This window comes from Falco biarmicus, chromosome 1, assembly GCF_023638135.1.
Source record: "Falco biarmicus isolate bFalBia1 chromosome 1, bFalBia1.pri, whole genome shotgun sequence".
Taxonomy (NCBI): Eukaryota; Metazoa; Chordata; class Aves; order Falconiformes; family Falconidae; genus Falco; species Falco biarmicus.
Genome location: NC_079288.1, coordinates 31,978,997 through 32,000,205, shown reverse-complemented (window position 1 = coordinate 32,000,205; position 21,209 = coordinate 31,978,997). Strand labels below are relative to the sequence as shown.

At 36.7% G+C, this 21,209-nt stretch overlaps 2 protein-coding genes across 7 annotated transcripts in view; one reads left to right on the top strand and one right to left on the bottom strand.

Annotated features, from left to right (window-relative positions):
- KNTC1 (kinetochore associated 1) overlaps window positions 1-5,340 on the bottom strand; it is a 41,447-nt gene extending 36,107 nt beyond the window's left edge. Inside the window, exons 1-11 of one of the 4 annotated variants that reach the window (XM_056326176.1) lie at window positions 5,184-5,340; window positions 4,708-4,850; window positions 4,480-4,600; window positions 3,961-4,076; window positions 3,556-3,628; window positions 2,853-2,930; window positions 2,281-2,315; window positions 1,939-2,049; window positions 949-1,042; window positions 546-598; window positions 154-266 (exon numbers count right to left, since the gene is read on the bottom strand). In XM_056326176.1, coding sequence (XP_056182151.1) covers window positions 154-266; window positions 546-598; window positions 949-1,042; window positions 1,939-2,049; window positions 2,281-2,315; window positions 2,853-2,930; window positions 3,556-3,628; window positions 3,961-4,076; window positions 4,480-4,600; window positions 4,708-4,839 — 926 coding nt within the window. In that variant the 5' untranslated portion in view covers window positions 4,840-4,850; window positions 5,184-5,340. The remainder of the gene's footprint in view (window positions 1-153; window positions 267-545; window positions 599-948; window positions 1,043-1,938; window positions 2,050-2,280; window positions 2,316-2,852; window positions 2,931-3,555; window positions 3,629-3,960; window positions 4,077-4,479; window positions 4,601-4,707; window positions 4,851-5,183) is intronic. The other 3 variants (XM_056326188.1, XM_056326185.1, XM_056326193.1) reach the window with 3 other exon arrangements.
- A 69-nt stretch (window positions 5,341-5,409) lies between these two features.
- RSRC2 (arginine and serine rich coiled-coil 2) lies at window positions 5,410-20,610 on the top strand. 3 transcript variants are annotated; one of them, XM_056326267.1, is made up of 10 exons: window positions 5,410-5,553; window positions 8,555-8,711; window positions 9,287-9,330; window positions 11,957-12,147; window positions 13,102-13,245; window positions 16,906-17,028; window positions 17,129-17,208; window positions 17,907-18,139; window positions 19,348-19,437; window positions 19,968-20,610. In XM_056326267.1, exons 1-10 carry the CDS (start codon window positions 5,548-5,550, stop codon window positions 20,145-20,147), a joined length of 1,248 nt encoding a protein of 415 aa, XP_056182242.1. In that variant the 5' UTR covers window positions 5,410-5,547; the 3' UTR covers window positions 20,148-20,610. The 3 variants fall into 3 exon arrangements, with proteins under 3 accessions (XP_056182242.1, XP_056182243.1, XP_056182244.1); XM_056326268.1 differs by having other exon boundaries at window positions 11,935-12,147; XM_056326269.1 differs by lacking the exon at window positions 5,410-5,553 and adding an exon at window positions 10,226-10,303 and having other exon boundaries at window positions 8,615-8,711; window positions 11,935-12,147.
- The last annotated feature ends 599 nt before the right edge of the window (window positions 20,611-21,209 follow it).

Genomic DNA, 21,209 nt, shown 5'->3' with positions numbered 1-21,209 from the left:
CCTACAGTCCAACTATTTTATGCTACTGACTAGAAAGATTTCAAAGATTTCTAAAAAATCACTACCACAGGAAAAAAAGTGTTTGTGGCTCATTTCCTGAAATGACAGAGAACTTTTCACTTTTCAGGATTGGTGCTATGGCTCTTTACTTACCATAAAACTGGAGAAGAATCTGACTCTGTACTTAGAAGAAATTCTTCAGTATGTACTAAAGGCCAATCGCAAATTAGAGTAAGAGAATAAACATCCCACATGCTTAAAATATTCTAGATTAAAAAAAACCAAACACAAAACAGATATGGTTTTCATATTTTCTTCATAGAAGACACTTTTTGTCTTTTTTGAGCAGAATATTCACATTCCATAGCTTAAATGACTAGGAGTAGAATAAAAAAAAACCAACACAGCAAGATCAATATCCTCTGTAAATATAATAATCTTTACTTTATAAAAACATATTTTAAAGCTATTACTTTAAAAAGTATTTTTATAAGATGGTTCAAGAACACTGTAAAATAAAGGCTAAACCAAATCATTACACATACCTCTGTATCTAAAACAAACAGCAGATTGCCAAGAACTTGAAGCTTCACTGCATCTAAAAAATATCCATAGTCACCAAAAAATTATTATTTTTCTCGAGAAATGTATTTGAAGCAAAACCATATTAAAATGTACAACTAAGCACTGGAAACCTACAGATGTTTAACCTCATGGAACTTCCTAGGACTGTGAAAAGTTTAGCTTAAATAGAGTTGTGATATATGTATCCAAGTTAAACTCAACAATTTTGAGGCATGTGTTTTGGCTGTACCTTTACAAGGAGCATTCTATTTGGTCTATGTGCATTTACTAAAAACAGTGAAATAACTGAAAATGTCTTAGTATTTTCTGCAATTAAATATGAATTCCACACTTGTCTATAAAAAGAAAAAACACTTTTTTTACCTTTGATCAGACTTGAATCAGCTAAACTTCGAACAGACACCAGGTTATTGGTAGTGTCTACCTGCCACTTGGAGAGTACATAATCACCTTTACCCTATAAGTAAAGGCAAAGCAAAATGGGGTTATACATTAGAAATTTGGCCATTGACAGGCATGTTTCTACAATTGATTTTTAACTCAAAAAGCTGAAAAACTAACTTAAACTTTATTCCTGGTGAATGCTGATGTTCAGAAAAATACATTTATTTATTTTTAATTTTGCCTTTTTCCTGTCTCCTTTCAAGATTGGCATTTACTATGGTAATTGTTAACAGTCAACATCCCCAAACATTTTTGGCTTTTCTAAAAACAAGCCATATTTCAAAATATCCACTTTCTATTCTCATAGAACATAAAACCTGAATGAAACATACACTGAACCTACTGAGAAAAATTGCATTGAATTTAACAAGCTTCAGTCAATCAGCTGAGAAAACTCATTTCTAGTCCAAAATAACATTTCAAAATATGTCTATATTTTTATTTTTTATTAGTTCCTGTACTTAATTCATGCTTAAGGGCTTTATTGAATTGGGACCTTAATTGTTACCTTTGCAAGCCTTTGCTGAATGTGAACCTGACTGGAAGAGTCTTGCAAACTTTAACTTTCTCTCTGAGCTCAAGGAAGAGACTGTAAATAGACTAGCCTGTACAGGCTAGGAACCACAGTGATTTACTAAGGTCATGCATCCAGGCTGAAAATATTTTCCCCCTGTCCATCGTAACAGTGCAAGTTTTGAAATGACAACAGCTATTTCCTTGCAAGAAAAACTACAGACAGACTGCACAACTGATAAACTTTAAATTTACAGTGAAGGAAATTAAAGACAAGAAGTCTTAGTGTAAAAAGTTTATTATCTTCTTTTTAATCCAGCTAGAAATAAATTTTGTGGCAGATCAAAACACCCTCACTGATCACAAAATTGTTACAAACCCATTCTTAGTACTTACCACAATTATCAAATGGATTTTGTTCACTAAGTGAGTTAGCACAAAATCCTGACAGCCAAGGCTGTGATATTCTTCTGTGGAAATGAAAGCTGTCTTTATCTGTCCTTGTAACTTGTGAGGTAGAAGAAGGGAAAGCAAACAAAAGGGGAAGGAAAAAAGTTGTTCATACCATTAGTAGATAAAACCTTGAACTGCTCACTTGTCCATATACAGAAAAAGTGATAATTGCAATTATGAGTTATAATAATAAATGGGTAAGTAGTCCATGAAATGTACAGAACCAAGTTTTGTTACAAACTCTTCACTTAACACATATGTTACAAGTTAGCAGGTATTTCTTACTTGCTTTCCCGTAAATATATCCATCTTGTCAATTGCTACAAAAAAAAAAAAATCAGTTAAATTCAGTTAAATAAACTTTTCCAAAATTGAAAAAAACCCTGCTAAATGTCTTATAAAATATTTTAATCCTAATCCAACTATGCTGAAAACCACTTTTGCCAGGATCTTTGACAGGGTCTATTTCTATTCAACACTGTACTGAGTTACAGAAAATTAACTAATGAACTAATGACTATACTTATACAGCATTAAAAATGTACATTATTCCCAATATCCTTCAGTACAGCTAAGATTGGTTATGGCTTAAAATCCTGCTTCCATAGTATTCAGTACTCTCTCTCTAAAGCACTGATTCAGAGAAACTTAAGTTGAAGGAATTATATGAAGAATACAGAAACAGTTTTATTACAGAACTAGTTTGTATATCGGTTTCCGTTTAAAAATAAACTAAGATTACATAGAAAATCCCAATTCAATATCTTATTCCTATTAGAAAGAGACATGGAAAAACTTTTTTAATACAGCTCTCCCTGTTCAAATGTAAATCCCAAGTGGTTGGAAGATCATCCTACCTTCCTGTGTTTCAGCAAGTGGAACACACATAATGCAGAAGAATCCATTGTTTGTAAGAATGAACATATGATAAATACCTAAAAAAAATCCCGATACAAATATTTCAAACTTAAGTATTCAAGAGTAAGTAAAGAGAGTACTTGCTTATAAATAGAAGAGTGAAATAACTGACAAAAAAATAATCTGACCAACAGACCAATTTGAAACAAAAATTCCATCACTTTCAACGAAGAGTAGAATAAGTCTGTACATCTTAGAGTTTTGTTTGAAATATAATTTTTCTATGCATCTGTCAGTCTGCAAATTCTGTTTTCATGACAAAACTACATTTAAATACATTATATTGTGACAGAACAAAACTAGGAAGCACACAAACTACTAAAATCTGAAGTCCGATTGACAGAAGAAGGAATCCTTCCTTTTTGAGCATTTTCATATGTTTAGCACAGTCTCAATAGAAAGAGGTTTTGAGTTCTGAATGTTTGTTGTTTTCTATGACATTTGTAAAATAATTAATAAGAGCTAAATATCTTTACAGGAAAGCATTAAGAAAAGTGCGTTTAACGTCTACAATGCAAAGTAAAGCTGCATCTGATTATTTATTTTGTAGTCTCTTTCCCTGAGAGATTAATATTAAAGGGCAACAAAATCACAAACATTGAGACAAGGGGGGGGAGGGGGCAGAAATAATCAAATTCTTACCTGCATCTGCATTATCTTTTTCAATAAAGAGATTTAAGTAGGTCTTTTCACTTAAAGATTTTTCAACCAAAATCTAAAACAGAATCAACATAAAAACTATTAGACTATTACTCTGTATTTTATTTTTAAAAAAGAAAATACTAGAAATACTGATCATCAGTTCAAACAGTAAACCCTATTCTTTCATGAAGAATGGGTTCTTGTTTATACATGCCATTCCTAAATATAATTTCCTTATTTGTTACTTATGGGAGCAAAAGTGTCACTTAAATTTGTTCAAACTAGAAGAAATGTTCAAAACACAAGAATGTTTCTATTTTGACATTTGGAAGAGAAAAAAAAGTAGCAAAGAAATTCTGAGAACAAAAGTTTTTCAGCAAAATTAGAACAGAAAAATTACTGTACCTTAGTTAGCAAGGTTTGTTTTGATGGTATGTGAATAAGATGGAAATTGCCACTTCTCTCACCAACCACAAGAAACTGATTTTCTTGACACATACCAACTACATCCACATTAGTATCTGAAAAGTTCCATGGCAAAATTTCAAATATCAAGATTTGGGTTTTATTAATAGATATTCATATTTGAAACACAGAAATTGGGCAATACAGTGTCCCAGATTTCTTCAAAATTATTTATTTTGATTAAACGAAGTACAGGAAAGGGCATACAGGGTGTGGTTTTGGTAGCCATTATTTTCATTGCAGTAAAAAGTTAGTGAGCATTCTTATTAAATTGCACAGAAATACTTAGTTAACTGTATAAAGAACCAGCAATCGTTTATTACTTATTTACTATAACACATCTTTTCACAAGCTAGTTACATATGAATGACACTTGTTATATTTTCATAAGGAAACCTAACATACACATTTGAAAAGTTAGTTTTAGCTTCCAGTGGAATTCCAAAGGACTGAGCTTACCAAACCCAATGTGCATCTGAAGAGACTGCCCAGTACTGTCAAGAACTGCTATCGATCTGTCAACAGCAATAATACTGCCACCTCTTGAGCTGCATGCATGCAACTGCGGATTAACAGAGACCTAAGACGAAAAAGCTTGTTATAGAGAGTAACTGAAACACTTTAGAAAATATGACAAAGGAGCTCAGGTAATTATTAAGAAAAAGACTCAGCTCTGATGAATTCTACCTTTTCTTGGGATGTGATCCGAAGTAGTGTATCCACTTGGTACAATGCAGTTCCACACTCCTGTCCTAAACCTACAGGGAGCCGCCCAGTCCCTGTGTCATCATTTGCAAAAATTTCGATATCATTCCACATGTTTACCTGTGCTAAACATTTAAGGAATATGCTGTAACACAGAGAGCTGTAAAAAAGTTGTATGAACACACACAAATTATTGATTTTAATACTCTATCGTGATCCCTGCGTCTAGGAGGAAGGGTGGTACAATAAGCCTAAAGGCAAACTCCGCGTTTATAAAATACAGAGTTAAGTCGCAAGAGCAATATGGCTCCCAGCCTACGTCCCCAGCGGGCCCGATCGAACGCAGGTTGGTGGGAACAGGTTTCGCGTCCAAAGCTGGAAGAAATTCAGTGCCAAAAAGCCCTCTCCACCGCGCAGCGGCCAACCCTGCCCACAGGACCCACAACCGATCTTCCCACCTCCTCACCACAGCCCCAGAAACCAGTGACAATCCACTACCGCGCTTCCTCAGCTCCTTCAGGCTTTCAAATTGGCGGGAGCCCCGGCTACGGCTGCGGGCCGCGGCGTGGGCCAAACTTCCTCCAAACGCGAACAGCACCGTTGCTAAGACACGGCCTAATCCTTCCCGCCCCCAGAATGCACCGCGGCTCCCTCGCTCCGCACCGCCTTCTCCCGCCCCATTGTTACATCCGGGCGCCTGGAGGGAGAGGGAGGGCGGGGCGTGTGCCTCGGCTCGCGAACGCTGCGGCCGCAGCTGCTGAGGGAGGTTGAGCCCCTTGTGAGGACTTGTTGAGGGGGAGCGACCGTTCCGGGCGCTCGGTCATGGCGGTAAGTGGTGTTCGCTGCTGGGGTGTTTGGAGGGAGCCGAGTTGGGCAGGGGGCCGCCACGGGGCGGGAGGGAAGAGCGTGTGAGATGGGGAGGGCTGGGTCGGGAAGCTGTGTGCGCGGAGAGACAAAATGGCGCCCACCGCTCCTTCGCCTGCCGGCGCCATGATGGGCCTCGGGGAGGGGGTGGCCGCTTTTCACCCATTACTTCTCTCCCTTTTTCCAGAAGTTTCTGTTTCATTTATTTGGCCTTGGAGAGAAGCGAAGAGGCCTTGTGACCGAGGCCTTATTGTTTCCTGACTGGGGAGAGAAGTATTGTGGCTATAGGAACGGGTGTTAGAGGGACTCTGGGGCGCAGGTTCCCTGGGAGGGGAGGAGGGAGGTTATCGATTTGGTGGTTGGGCCACGCTTAGCTTTCGTTCGTGTGGCTTTTCTTTGCCTGTTATTTTTCTTTGTGTTAGGGGGTCACAGGCCCGTTATTTTCAGCGTCTTCTTACACTCAGTGATTAATTATTTGCTATCATTTTCCGGTTTTTATAGTCAATATCGATAGGAAACGCCTCTGCTGTAGTTATCGCTGTCTTTATGTTCATACACAGCCTAAGAGCATAGCTTTATTCTCTTAAAATTTGTGTGGCCTGGAAACAGTTGAAGATGTTTTTCCCATAATTGAGTTGAAGAATCAATAAGAGGAGTTATCAAACCCGATGTTGTTAATTTGTTTTTGAAGTTACTAAATAGTCTTGAGTGCAAAACCCACCAAACTCCCAAACCAGGTTCAAAAGTGAAAAAACTTTTCAAAGTTGACTTTGAGTACTTTGTGGTGTCTTATCTGGTATTTAAAGTTCTTGTCTTGAAAGTTTGACCAGTGGTGAAACAGAAGAAGAGGACCATAAACTTCTGCAGAAAATAGTTTTTTTGGATAATTTTTTTCGATTTATATAATTTAACCTGTTAAGAGATACATTTTTCTATAAAAGGACTTGGAAGAGTTACGGACTTGTAGTTTTGCACCTAGATTACAGGCACTATCTGTGAGGTTCCCCTAAACCAGTAAGTAGGCGAGGAGCTTGTTCAAGGAAACCCATGAGCTTGTGGCCAATCTAAGAACTGAGAATAGTCTCCTTAAAGTCTGTCAGCCTTTTTTTGCTGTCCTTTTTTTGTAGAGCTGAGAGATTTCTCTAAGGTGCAGTACACAAGGGCAGTAATGAGCAGCAATGTGTATAAATAAGGAGTGATGGCCTTGGAAAATGTGGCGGTGGGCTCAATTTCCCTTGGGTACTATGTTTAAAAATGCAGTTAACTTAAGACTGTTTAGCTGGTATTCTCCTTATCCTTTTCAAGTAACTGAAATGTAAATGTATCGAAATCTCAAAATTTCTCAAACTTTTGGCTGAGTCCTTTGGAAAGGAAGGGAGGGACTGAGCAGAAGGTAGGGGGGCGTAAACGAGCACATTGATGATAGATAATCATAGAATGGCAAGGAATTGTGATGTCTAAGGTCACAAACAGGAGTCAGTTCCTGCTCTATCTAATGCCCTAAAGGCTTCAGGATGGTGGATGGGTTACAAGTAGTATTCAGAAGTGTCACTAAGGCTATAGTTAAAGTTCTGCTGTGAATGCGCTTTAAGTGGTCAGTGCTGTTGTCCACATGCTGGTGCGTTTTGAACAAGATATCAGTATACCGTGTGAATGGAGAAATGAACAGCTGCTTTATCTCTCTTAAAGAGAGATTTTACTATAGATGTATCTTTGTACAGAGGCAAATTAATAAGGAATTGGGCAGACTAAACAGTAGGTGAAATCTAAGTCCAAACATCTACTTGTAGCATGTTATGAAGAAAGTCTACCATTAATACACAATATATTAGCAACAAGCTGTAATATCTGTTGTAGTTTAAGAAAAACTAGCTACTCTGTTTTCAAAGTCATGAATATAAATCAGCATTTGAGAGGTTTTGACATGTCTTGTTAGTTTGCAAATAAAAGGGCAGCTGGTAGAAAAGCATGCAAGTTAAAGTCCTCAGCTATACTATACTGTCTTCATTAATAGCATTTCTGGGCCAAATTATGTCAGTGAGGTCATCTGCATCTGTACAGTGTTCAGAAAGTTTGATCATGACTGTCTACATGATCAGAACAAGAAAGACCAGTGAATCTGTAAAGGCATTAATGAGAGCACATTCACCTTTTCAGTGTGTACTTTTTCGGTTTCTTTCATTGCATTGCATGGATGTTGTACACATTTACTTTTCCCATCATTGAATTACAATGCAGTCTTGATTACTCTACACAAGATAAGTTTCTGGGTTTAGTCCTCCTAGGCCAGGGTTTAGAAAGACTGGGGGGAGCATCTGGTTTTTTGTCATTAAGAAAAATGATACAAAAATTCTTGGGACAGGTGAATGTGACCTGTGTGTACTCTTATGCAAATACACTTTTTTTTAATAGAGATACTGTTTGAGGTTTTCCCTTATGCAGTAGTTAGGTGTCTAACACTAATATAGTATATCTAATTTTGTTTATCTTCAAAGCTCATTCAGTCCTTCAAACTACAGTGGGGATTTTGTGCTCTGCCTCAGTAATGCCCTAACTTCTGAGGTGATTTAGCTCTGTTGGGACAGCATTGATGTTAAGTAATCTTAGTCATGCAAATGTTAAAAGGTAATTGACCTATGAACAACACCATTTAGAGGGAACTTTGGATCAGAGTTTAGTCTTACTCAAAAGTGCATGGAAAAAGTACAGTCTAATGTAGTGGGAGAGCAAAATGTTGCTATATGTTAGTTCTCCTTATTAAAGTCTTGAAAAAGCAATCTATGCAGTTACACAGTTCACTGGAAGTCTATCAAGCTATTGCCTAATGAATAATGAGATGGCTACTCAGGAGATTGTCTTACAGAACATAATTTTAAGTGTGTCTTCAGAGGAAATACTAAGTATATAGGAGTGAAAAACAACAAAACTTAAGTTTTTTGGGTTTAAACGTTCTGTCCTCTTGTAGGGTAGTGATACGGAACGAGATGGAGTAGTCCCAGAAAAGTCCTCTCCAGAAGGAGAGAAGAAAAAGGAACAATCAGATGCCTCTAGTTCTCCCAGAACATCAAAGCATCATTATTCAAGATCACGCTCACGGTCAAGGGAAAGAAGACGGAAGTCAGGTATGATCTTCATATAAGCAAAGTTGCATAGTAATGTTCTGGTGCATGCTTGTAGAACATTTTGGAAAAAAATATGTGGATTTAGCTCTCATAACTTTTTAGAATTGGGGAGAAAAAGAAGCTTCTAATTCTGGTTTTGTATCTTGAATATGTTATTTTGAAGCCTTTCAATTTTAATGATAGAAGTGATAAGTAAAAAGGTCCAGGTAATATTCAGGGCATTGGGGGACAGGGAATGGGAATGACAAACACCACCAAACAGAAAACCATACTACTCTGTCTTTATTTTAATTAGGTATGCTTAGACTGGGATATTTTTGCATGGTTGTAACAAAAATAAGGTTACCTGGCTGAAGAATGACACTGGAGTATGACATGGGCTAGCTTGAAGAAATGCAAAGAGCTCTGAGTAACAGTTAGAGGTTGCTTTCTGCAGTAGATATTTGGATAGTGCTGTTTGTTTTCTAAATCTCTATTCTTGACTTTGGGGGCTGGAATAACTGAAAAAACTAGAAAGGTGACAGCCAGCTGATCTCCATAACTTGGTAAATAACAATAAATATTTTCTTTTCCAGATGCTGAAGGAAGAAAACACAGAAGCCGGAGCAGAAGCAAAGAGGTAATTAACACTTTGTAGCGTTTAGGTAATTGTACAATACATCTTAAAAAGTATCTTGTAGTAATGTACATATGTGTAAACCTATATAAATGACTTTATGGTAAGTACAATAAATTGGAAACTTGTAAGCTTAAAAATGGATATGGAGATCCTTTCATAGTGAAGCATGATTGCAGCCATCATGTTGACAAGGTAATAGTTTTATAGCTTTCAGAAACTAGTAACTTTAATTATTTCTTTTTTCTGGAAACAGCCAAAGGAAAGAATTCATGTGGAGAGGTAGAATGGTGTTCTTGATGACTTTCACAGAGCTTCCATTAACCAAAAGCCTTGGGTGCCTTTATTCCTGGCCAGTGTTCAGGACTTTCAATGATACATACCCATCTACTTAAGTATATTAAAAATAATACCCCACCTGACTGAGCTCTGTTTATTGCATCCTTTAATTGTAAAGACTGTCATAGCTTGACAAACAAGCTGAGTCAGCTGGAAACATGACAGTAGCAGCAAAAATTTCGGAGGGCTGTCTCTTTTTTTTTTTTTTTTTTTTATAAATGTGTGTGTGTGTGTGTGTATGTAGGGGAGTGAGAAGAGACAGCATCAATAATACCTTGAAAATAACTGGCTTACGCACCAGAGAAGAGATGAAACAAGCAAACCTGGAGCGTCGAAGTAGTCACAAAGAAGCTTAAGCCATGTGGGGCAATAGCAGGCTGGGTCAGATGAGGGACTTTTTAACTTCTAACCTAGGTCAGGAACATCTCCTTCCCCTGTTCCAATGGAAGCTCTGTTTGAAAAAGGAGGATTAAGAAAAAAATAATCTAGGAGAGTTTTTGTGAAATTGAATATATTGTTTAGCTCACATGATAACATTTCTATAATAAATCATACTCAGCGTGCTAATGCGCGAAGAGACTGAACTGAAGACGCTGCAGACTCAGATAGCAAAATTATAAGCCTACTTCATGATAAGGTAACTATTAGTAATTCAAATTCATATTTCCCTTAAAAATATCTTAAATCCGTTATGGGATATAATGGTGGTTTATTACTAAGTGTGTGTCTGGAAGATATGATATAAAAAACCCTTGTAAATCTGATTTTAATGATTAAAAAAAGTCCTTGCTTAAAGTTGCATCCAGTGTTTTGCCATGTTGTTGGATCTAATCTTACACAATTTATTTAGCAGTTCCTAAATTTCACAGAACGAACAGATGAGGAATAACATCCCACAGTAGATTAACTGTTTTCATTCATTTGCAAGAATAAAATTTTCTTTGTAGACTAAATACTGAGTATCAGTAATTCTTTCTAATATGTATACCGGAACAACTACTTGTGTAAATACATACTCAAAATTAACATACAGGTAACATCCAAACTTCAGATGTGTTTTTATGTAACAACTGGTTATTCAAGGAGCTAACAATAAAACACTGTAAAAACAGGAAAAAATCTAGTATTATTGTATACTTGAAGCACTATAATCAAATACGTTTAGAAATTGATATATATTCATAAAGAGTTAGAAAGGCTTGGATAAGTGGGTGTAAAATAATTATAGCATCTTCGCCAGACTTTTGAGAGCAAGTTAGGATTATAGGAAAGTTTTCTTTGAGTAGATAACAGATTTAGATAAGGAAAAAAACCGCCCCAAATTTCTGAAGAACTGGGGTTTAGTCTAAAAAAAAAAATATCATGCCTAAATTGTGACTTGAAACAAAATGTTATTTAAACATAAGACTTAAGTAGGCTATGGTTTTCTGCTAGAAAGATTTCAAAATAAACTGGATATATTAAGAAAAGGTGTTGATGTCATGACTTGGTCTCTAAGGAAAACACTGGCAAAAATCAAGCCTGACCTTGCTAAATATTTTTGGCATTGCAGCTATAAAAAGGAATCTTTTTTTTTTAAGAGGCACTGCAGGAAGAAATTGCGGTATAGTTGAGCAGCATATCTTTAATTTAAAACTACTGTGGGAGGTCTCAAAGTGATGCATGTTAGTTTTAAATACTAAAAATGGGATGTCAACCGTATATCTTACTACTTTGCTTTTTAAAAACTGTTGGAAGTTACTAACTGAGGAGAGTTTTGCTTAAAAAATTATTTAATGATGGATAGAAAACTTTTAGTTCTAAAAGCAAAGTAGTATATGTCTGCAACTATATATGAGTTTTAGTAACTTTCTACATGGTAGGCTTAAGCAAATATTAAATATTTACTACAACTGTGAGTGTTTGTGTATATATATGCATATTCATAAATTGTCAGGTAAAGATAGGTACTTACTATATGTTTGGAATGAAGGCAGTAATGAGAATGACAGTTGGTTTTGTTACAATGCTGTGAACCCTTATGTGGAAACACTGTAAAGATCCCTTGATGGATGCTTTAGAAATCCTTTATAGACAGCGGGGAGGAGGGAAAAGTGGGAAAAATTAAGCGTGCATTTGCATCTTTGGTTAGTTGGTGGCATTAGGTAAAACTGCCATCGCTCATGATTGAGTCACACTCCTAAGGTTACTAATGTTGCATCACAACTTATCATTTTTTATCTTCTGATACCCATACTAACTCTCTTTGTTGCACTATTTTCCTGAAAGAACCAACTTCTTCTTAAAACAGGCAAGAAGACATGAATCCAAAGAGAAGTCCTCCAAGAAGCACAAATCTGAAGACCACAATGACAAAGAACATTCTTCTGATAAGGGAAGAGATAGCCTAAATTCATCTGAAAATGGTGAGGATAGACATAAACGCAAAGAGAGAAAATCATCAAGAGGGAGGAGTCATTCAAGATCCAGGTCTCGTGAAAGGTAAGCTGTTTTACATGTTATTCTCTTTTAAGTGCATTTACAAAAGCAGTGTTTGGAATTTGTGTAGACTTCTGAAGTACAGCTGAATTATATACCAATCTAATTTGACTCTAAAGGATCAATTTATATTGCATATTCCAGTTTTCATTGGATAGTGCATTTGCTGCTACTTAAATAGTTTTAGACTGGTTCTGAGTAAAAGTATGACATATCTAAGGCTTTATATAGGTGATCTGTCTCACGTTTATAGTTGGTATACGCAGTATAGAAAACTTATAAACTGTATCGAATGTTAATTGTTAGTGACAGGGAAGAAAACACACCTTTAGTAATGTCAGGGCTTTTTACCTCTTAAATCAAGAACTTACACAGAGGCAGTGCTGTCTAAGCCTCCACGCCCGGTAGGCCACCTAGCACATTCTATGGTAGCAGAGTTGCTTGAGTCAAAGAAGTTGCTGCCAGAACTCGTCAGCCAGCTCTGCTCATAGCTGAGGGATCTGTAGCAAACATGATAGCAAGGAATGACCTTCAGCTGAGGAACTGTGTGTCACTCATTTGGGCATCTCTTCCCTAAGGTTTTGGAATGTTATGGGGAGGAGGAGAGTTTTGTTGCCTTGAATTTAAAACTCTGCATCAGATTAGTGTGGCTGTGTATTTGTTTTGGGGTGTAGGCTTTAATGAACAACTAAATGGCTGTATTGATGAGTGTGAAACTCTTGTTTAACTTGCTCATCACTTTGTGGCTGGTGGTAGTGTTTGGTTCCTTTTCCATTTCATCTCCTAGTCTTACAACTTAAACTGTTCCAGTCTTGAACTCTTCTGTGTGTAGTTTGCAGTCTCCCCACCCTGCCTGATGCATTTTGCCCTGTGGTGACAAACCTGTATGTAAGTCCTTAAGTGGAAGCTGAATTTAAACATGAGAATATATGTAAGAATGTGGGACATGTGTTTCAGACGTCATCGTAGTAGAAGTCGTGATAGGAAAAAATCCAGATCTCGAAGCAGAGAGAGAAAACGACGAATAAGATCTCGTTCTAGATCAAGATCTAGACACAGACATAGAAGTAGAAGTAAAAGCAGAACTAGGAGCAGAAGCAGGTAAGTGTTAACTTCTGTATATGCTTAGTGATGATGTTTGGTAGAATATTCTGTGATGGGCTGATGTATAGAAGAATGATAGGTTTGCCAGTTAATGTCTATTCAGTGTAACTATATGTGTTTGTCTTTTTCTCAGCTGTATTGATGTAGTGGGTTTAAGGACTGGGTAGTTTGCATACACATACAGGAATGTTTGTCCTAGACAGCTTAAGTGTCTCACACTCTCAGCTTTACGTAGCATGGTTTCTTGTTAGCAATTAGAAATACTTAACTAGTTATTTCATGAGTGTCTTATAAAACCATCATTTTAGAACTTATGACTGATAAAGTAGAAGGAAAGTAATTAATATTTTGGGTAGTAATGATTACCACAGTTCAAGCTCTTTTTGGTTTCTTATACTGTAACTGAATGTACTAGTTTAAATAGGATATTTAAGTGAGGAAAAACTGAAGAATAAGGTAGAACTAACCCAGTCGTGTGCTTAACACGAGTAGTGTGGTTGGCAAAGCACTACTTCAAAAATACTATTGATAGTACTTTGTGTATATATCATAAATGGGAAGTTTAACAGGGCATCACTGGCTGTCAGAGCAGATACACTGATCAGAAGCTAATGCTGATCAGCTCCATGAAGTTAATTTGGAAATTTGTCTTGTCTGTGAACTGGCACAGTGTAGTGTTCAGGTGAATTTTAAGTCAGATGGACTATTTCTGATCTAAACGTACTATTCTGTGTTAAGTGATTACCAGCTTCTTTTTGTCAAGTTCAACATGAGAATATTTTTCTCTTGATCTTGGATGCTTCCATTTCTTCCTTAGATTCTAGAAGCGCATATTGAAACATTGCAGCTAGACACATACTGGCTTATTCTGAGTCTGACAGAGTTGAGATGCATGCTTAACCTGGATTGTGCTAGAGATGAGGTTTTCATCCCTGTATAGAAGTTAATGTTTTACAATACTGATCATTTTGTTGTAGAGTTCCAAGTCTGCTTCTACGTGTCACCATTGCATTCTTAATGTTCTGTAGGATTTTCTGAATGAGTAAGCTAAAATGTGACGACTACAGTTTGTGTATCTCCCTCCTACTTGTTTAAAGTGAAAGTAGTAGTTTGAATGCAAATTGGTGTCCCTTCAGACCTCCCAAGAAGGTGTTGACAGTGTTCCAGTTCATTTAATAGTATTTTCACTGGAGTATTTTAAATTGCATATTTAAAGGGTGTAGAAGTTGGTTATGACTACTCAACATTACGCTGGATCATTGGAGACTTAAGAATCCAGCACACTCGTGTAATGCTACAACATCACTTGTGAAACTGTTAAGAAGAATTATCTTTCTGAAGAAGTAGTTGAATTACGTGGTTTGTCTCGTACTTTATTTTGGCATGCACTTTCTATCAAACTTTCTACTGGGGTGAGTAGAGCTGGGTCTTCAGTTGGTATACGTTATTTGCATCTAATGGTATTTAAGCCACCTTCAGCATGATTGTAAGGCTTCAGTTCCCTGTTATTTCTGGTTATTATAGGAGATGTGCACTTACTGTTTTTAAAAGTCACTTTAAACATTTTGTGTTTAATGGCTCCCTGAAAGCTTTGCATCCCAGAATAGTGTTTTGCTTCTGCAGTGGAATTCAAATTACCTGAAACAGAGAAGGGCAAATGTGTGAAGAAAAAGTGAGGGATAGTCACTAGCCTAGGAATCTCTTCAGCTGGAAATATGCCTTGTTGGATAGTGATGGACATACTGCAAGAATCTGTTTCTTTTAAGTACACTTTTGTCTCACAAATCTTAGAGAAGGAAAATGAGGTGTAAGATATTTTTTTTTTAACAGTAGACTAGAACACTTCATTGAGTTCTGGGCTCAGTTGAAGCCTTTGGAAAGAGAATTAATGGGGCAAGCCTCAAGGAAGTCTTCAGAGCCAAATAAACATGATGTGGAAACTGACCCTGTTAAAACTCACCTGTGAAATGAATTCCCTCCTTTATGAAAGGAATATTTGTTGTGTCACACTTAACAGGCTGTGACAGAAGCATTTGTAAATAGTAGAGCCTGACTTTCTCTTGATGGTTCTTTGCATAATCTCAAGCTCACATTTTCAAGTGATTTGTCCTCAGTAGCATTTAAATTAAGCTTTTGTTCTGTGAGCATGTAGACCATCCTGGCAGTTCTTTTGTGGCATTGCTCTAATTAAGTGCTAGGTGGAAAACATGACACCATCTGCTTGTTTCAAATGGAAATACTTAAATACAAAAGCTCAAATATTTATTTCCTTGATGTTTACCAGTGCAATAAAGCATCAGACCAAAGACAAGACCAAACTACAATAGTCAGCACGGGGAAAAATGAAGGTATCTTTGAAACATGCATTACATCTTATCTCAGGAATGCAGATCTGTCACTTCCCAGTGCCTGAATCTGCATCTTGTCATCTTCTATGAAAAGATAAGTCTTGCCTCCTTTGTATTCTACCAGATTTGTCATGTAAACAAGGATATCTTTTTTTTTTTTATAACTTCTATCTAGGTTTCATGGTGTTTGTAGATGCTGCCCAAGCTGCAAACAGAAGAAACAATATCTGAATGCCATTTAAAGTGGCTGTTGTCAAGTTAGCTATTATCTGAAGTTAGCTATTATCTCAAATGGTTGCTAATAACATTTAAGTATAAAATTGCAGAAACATCTTTGTGCATCTCAACTTATGGTTTATGGCAGATCTGGGAAAAATGCAAGTGATATCTTCTGTAATTTAAGCTTTGCTGGACACTTCCAGTATCTGTGACATCTTTGTTGAAAACATCAGAGGCTTAAACAGGGATAAACCCTTATCTCTTGAAATGTAGATGTTAATTTTGAGCAGCTGCTGCTTAGGTGGGATTAGATGTATATGTCCCCAGTAGAAGTCATGCTTATGAGAAGGTGGGGAGAAGGCTAGTGAAGGATAATTTAATGGAATATGTTGGTATTTTGCTTAAAAAATACATTTTAACTGGGTTCTTTTCAGATTGTCAGGCTCCAGATAACGCATGCTTCATAATTCTGTGCATAGTACTGTCCCCAAGAGCAAACCTGAGACAAATCATGTGTTTAAACGAGCTCTCATGTCTAGCTTGATAGCCTTCCTCAAACAGTTGTCCAAAGCACATTTAGTGAAGAGTGTACAGAGGGGAGAGAAATAGTGATTTCCCTGAGTACTATGCCAATTTTTAAATCAGGCCTCCTCAAAATGCTCATTTTAATATAATTGTAGTGATGTGAGACCTTTTACAGTTTTAAGGCGTTCTTGTAACTTGATCCATTTTACAGTTTTCTTGCCATTGACTTTATGGTAAAGTTCCATGATGTTTTTTTCTTGTCAGTTTTTAGAATGAAAATATCTATAGCATATCTGTTTGTTCTAAACACAAAGTTTAAGAGGGTAAACAAATGCCCAGAATTACACATTCTGTTACATCTTAGTTGGAAATCCTCAGTTTTAACTCTGTCTGTTACAAGGCGAGTGTGACTGTTACACTGTTCTAGTACAATCTGTGAAAGCTGTTCTTGAGAACTCCCCAAACTATTCAGCAATTTTTCAGAGTTGTGATCAAATAATGTATGAAATATTAAGGTATATACGCACCTTCACTGTTACAGCAACTCTCTTAAATTTGGTTACAGAGAGCGAAAGAAAAGAATTGAAAAGCCCCGAAGGTTCAGCAGGAGTCATAGCCGGAGTCCAAGTCCACCACCTTTTCGGGGACGAAATACAGCTATGGATGCCCAGGAAGCACTAGCCAGAAGGTCAGAAATTGTTACTATTTTAATGATACATGACATAAATAAGATGCTGCTGCTGATTTTGCATGACTAAATATTTTTATTCTCATGCACGCACTTCTAGACTGGAAAGAGCAAAGAAACTGCAAGAACAGAGAGAAAAAGAAATGGTTGAAAAGCAGAAACAACAGGAAATGGCTGCAGGTAGTCCATGTATATTACATTAATTGCTAAGCGATAGTGTGAGTGAAAGTTGTGTAGGCTTATGTGCTGAGTGTTACGGTCTTGTCCAACAGATGTGCACATCATGTTTCTTTGTATAATCGTTAACTTGGTTCATATATAAGAAGGGCAGCTAGAACTAGGAAATGGTTAAAAGAAAAAACAAAACAGAAACAAACCAAAACCCACACACACACCCTCAAAAAAAAAAATCCAGCAAAAATAGTCAGAATTTCTTATAGCTTACAGAGTGTACAACAACAATGTTATATGTTAGGCTGGTAAATGTTTTTGTGATGGTCATTGGACCTTCCTTTATGCATCATTAAGCAAGAGTTTGAAAGTTATTACCAGCTCAGGGCTATTTAGAAGCATGAGATACATTAGTTTCACTTCTAGTTATCTTTTACTAAAATTAAGAAACGAGTCTCCAGTAGTTTACAAATAACATGTATTTTTATCATGCAGTTGTTATTTGGATGTTTTCAATTTATTTCTGGTTAAAGGAAATGTTTGTGGTTCTGTTTTAGTTTATTTGGTTGGGGTTTTTTGATTGTGGTGTTTGGTAAGGGGATGGGGTTGGTGGTTGGTTGGTTGTTTTTTGGGTTTTTTTTTTTTTTTTTCCCCTCCCCAAAAGGTCTGAATGTATTGTCTGATAGCAAGTAACCTTTCTTCTACAGCGGCTGCAGCCACTGGAGGGTCCGTTATTAACGTTGCTGCTCTTCTGGCATCGGGAACACAAGTAACTCCTCAAATAGCAATGGCAGCTCAAATGGCGGCACTACAAGCAAAAGCACTAGCAGAGACTGGAATAGCTGTACCTAGCTATTATAACCCAGCAGCAGTGAATCCAATGAAATTTGCTGAGCAGGAGAAAAAGCGGAAGATGCTTTGGCAAGGCAAAAAGGAAGGGGTAATGTTGTCTTTCCTTACTTTCTTTAAACTTAAAACTTCATTAAGTTATAGGATGCTCTATTGACATTATTTGCAGCAAAATGACTTTCATACCTGTTATGAAGTTCCCTATTAATAGCAGCCCAAGGTAGAACTTGGAGTGAAAGGACTAAGATAACTAGACCTTCAGTGACAAATGGTTGTGACACAAGCCTCAGGAAAACCCCTAATGTCATGAAATATTAGAGGTATAAATTGGATCTTGATGATGCTTTTGTCAGTTTGCCTACAACTTGGAACTAAATATCAAATAAAGGTGATCTTTTTAGTGAAAAGTGATGGGTAAGGTATAGAAACTGTAATTCATAACTTTCTGTGACTGTAGAGATTTTTCATTTGATTGTTCTACCTCGTCCAATTCCAGATCTCAAAACCAAGTCTGCAGTAACATTTCAGGTGTGGAGTAATGCATTATTAACTAGCAAAAGTTATAAGTACAAAGAAGCCTTCAGACTTTTATGCTTTGTCAAATAAATGCTCTTGCAATTAGTGAAATACAGCCCACCAAATAAAAAAAGGCTCTGGTGGCAGTTACTTGTTCAGAAAGTCACTGGATCTGACTACAGGGTTTGTCTGCTGATACTATGGAAAAATTTGTGCTTCTGTATTTGTGTTCTTGTCTTTTGATGTGCGACGCTGATATGGAAGTGTTTGTTACATTAGATTATCATTGTGCATCTGTTACGTAACAAGCTTATTTAGCTTTTCACACTGTTTCATAAGATGTGAAAAACTGAAACTGGTTCACGTGGCACTGATGGGTAGTGGCAGGGAGGGAAGAAAAAACATTAATGCTGTTCAAGCAGTTCTTCCTGAATTGAGCTGTGTATTTTAATTCTAATACGCAAATCTGTTTTTCTGCAAATCATTTTTTAAGCATTCATTCTGACAAGGTTTCCAAACTTTATGGAAACGAGTACAGTCTACCCAAGTGGAGAATATACTTCCATTTTGAAACCTATGGTTAAGTGGCCTTCCCTCACAAAGAGTGTCTGTGGGGGTGCTGCAGGAATATCAGATGTGACTTGGGAACCTTTTAATTCCAGCTGTGCTAGCACTACATGATGGGCTCATTTTTAATACTGCTGTTTCGCTTGCTACTGAATTGTGATACTAAGAGAAGCCTGATGTAAAAAGGTGATAATATTTATTTTTTTACTCATACAGGATAAATCACAGTCTGCAGAAATATGGGAAAAACTAAATTTTGGAAACAAGGACCAAAATGTCAAATTCAGAAAACTGATGGGCATTAAGGTAAAAAGTTCTGAATATGTAATTTTTTTGTTAATTGTAGGATAATGATTCCCTTTTTCAAAGTATACCTTAACAAGTAAAGATGTTAAGTTAACCTGATACTACCTGATGTAGTTAAGAGCTTTTAAGTATTTCTTACTAGAATTCACAAGCAGCATCTAAATCTGAATTCAATTAAAATTCTAGAATTTTATTATGTTTCTGGCTAACAAGACAACTGTTATGATCTGTAACAGTGGTAGCTGTGAGCAGTATTCATAATTGATAAAACAGTATTACTTTGTATAGACAGGTTAATTGAGAGACACTTACTTGATGAGTTAGAAGGAACTGGATGAAGGTGTCCTGTACATGTTTCTTGACAGTGAGAGGAAAGCTATGCTAGAATGTTCCAGCAATAAAACCAAATAAGTCAAATCTTACTAGCTTTTGAAAGCAACTAAGCAAAATGATAATTTAGGGCACGTGTAATATATGAAAACACCATTTCCTACCCAACTAATGTTTGTTTTCTTCTGTCTTGTTTCTAGAGCGAGGACGAAGCAGGCTGTAGTTCGGTTGATGAAGAGAGTTACAAAACACTGAAACAACAGGAAGAGGTTTTCAGAAATTTAGATGCACAGTATGAAATGGCAAGATCACAGACTCATACGCAAAGAGGAATGGGATTGGGGTTTACATCTTCAATGCGAGGAATGGATGCAGTTTGAAAAAAAAAAAAGGCAGTTTTAAAGTTTGGGACTATGGAAGGTTCTTGTTCAAATGTTGGGTCCTTGTTCACCAAAAAGCTAGTACTCTAGCTTGCATGGGTGTTGCATTGACTTTAATTTATTGAAAAATACAATTTTTTTGTAAATATCAGAACAGTGATACTGGTGTTAGTGTTGTTATCAGGTTATACCCACTTCCATTAAACTTGACAGAACTATAGAAGGACAGTATTTTTTAGTTAAAGTTCTACTTTTCAAACCAAGCAGCAGATGGGATGAACTCATACATGGATATTTCGTGTCCACTGTCTTGTGTACTTTTGTACTTTAACCTTGTACAGTTATTTTCAATTCTTGAAACATGAAAGAAACATTGTGTAGATGTTATTTAGCAGTCTGGGCCAATAGGCACATAATCCAGTGCAAAAAAACCTGGTTAATAATAAAGACATTTTTTCTCTAAGGTCTTATTTAATATTAAGTTGTCTTTTGGGCCATGCTGTCAGGAAGCTAGTTTAGAGATGTCAAAAAAAAATAATAATGTGAGACGTCAGAAATAGTACTTTGCTGATTTTGATTTAGGGTTTTCCTAAGCTGAGGAGATTTGCAGAATGGAGCACAAATCAACGGTGATGAGTGCTGAACTCTTTTTGTTGTTGTTGTTGTTGTTTTTTAATTGGCAATTTGATAACTTGCAAATTGTAGTAAGGAGAGAGGGATAACCAAACCGATATGGGGAAGGTAGGATGGTGGAGCCCCTTGCTACTACTTCATAACCATAAGTATGTGAGGGTTTTTTATATTTACCATAAGTAAATGGTTCATTGATTCTCCCAAGTCTGCATTTCCGCCACCCAGCAGAAGGGACAGGTGGTTGCTGCAGCATTACACAGGATTACTGCGCTGCTTCCTCAGAGGGTTGGTTTTTTCTGGGCATCTGCCTTGCACTTGAATCGCTCCTCAGTCACTCTGGTCGATTCGTTAGAAGTTCCGGAAAGTGTGTTAAGTTTTTGTAACACAAGCTCACACGATCCACTACAAGAGCGCTAAATGCACAAGGCT

Excerpts from the sequence above, each read along its gene's own strand:
- RSRC2 (XM_056326267.1), top strand. Across the intron at positions 9,331-11,956 it reads GCCGGAGCAGAAGCAAAGAG|GCAAGAAGACATGAATCCAA; the intron begins GTAATTAACACT and ends TTCTTAAAACAG. Across the intron at positions 17,209-17,906 it reads ACAACAGGAAATGGCTGCAG|CGGCTGCAGCCACTGGAGGG; the intron begins GTAGTCCATGTA and ends TTTCTTCTACAG.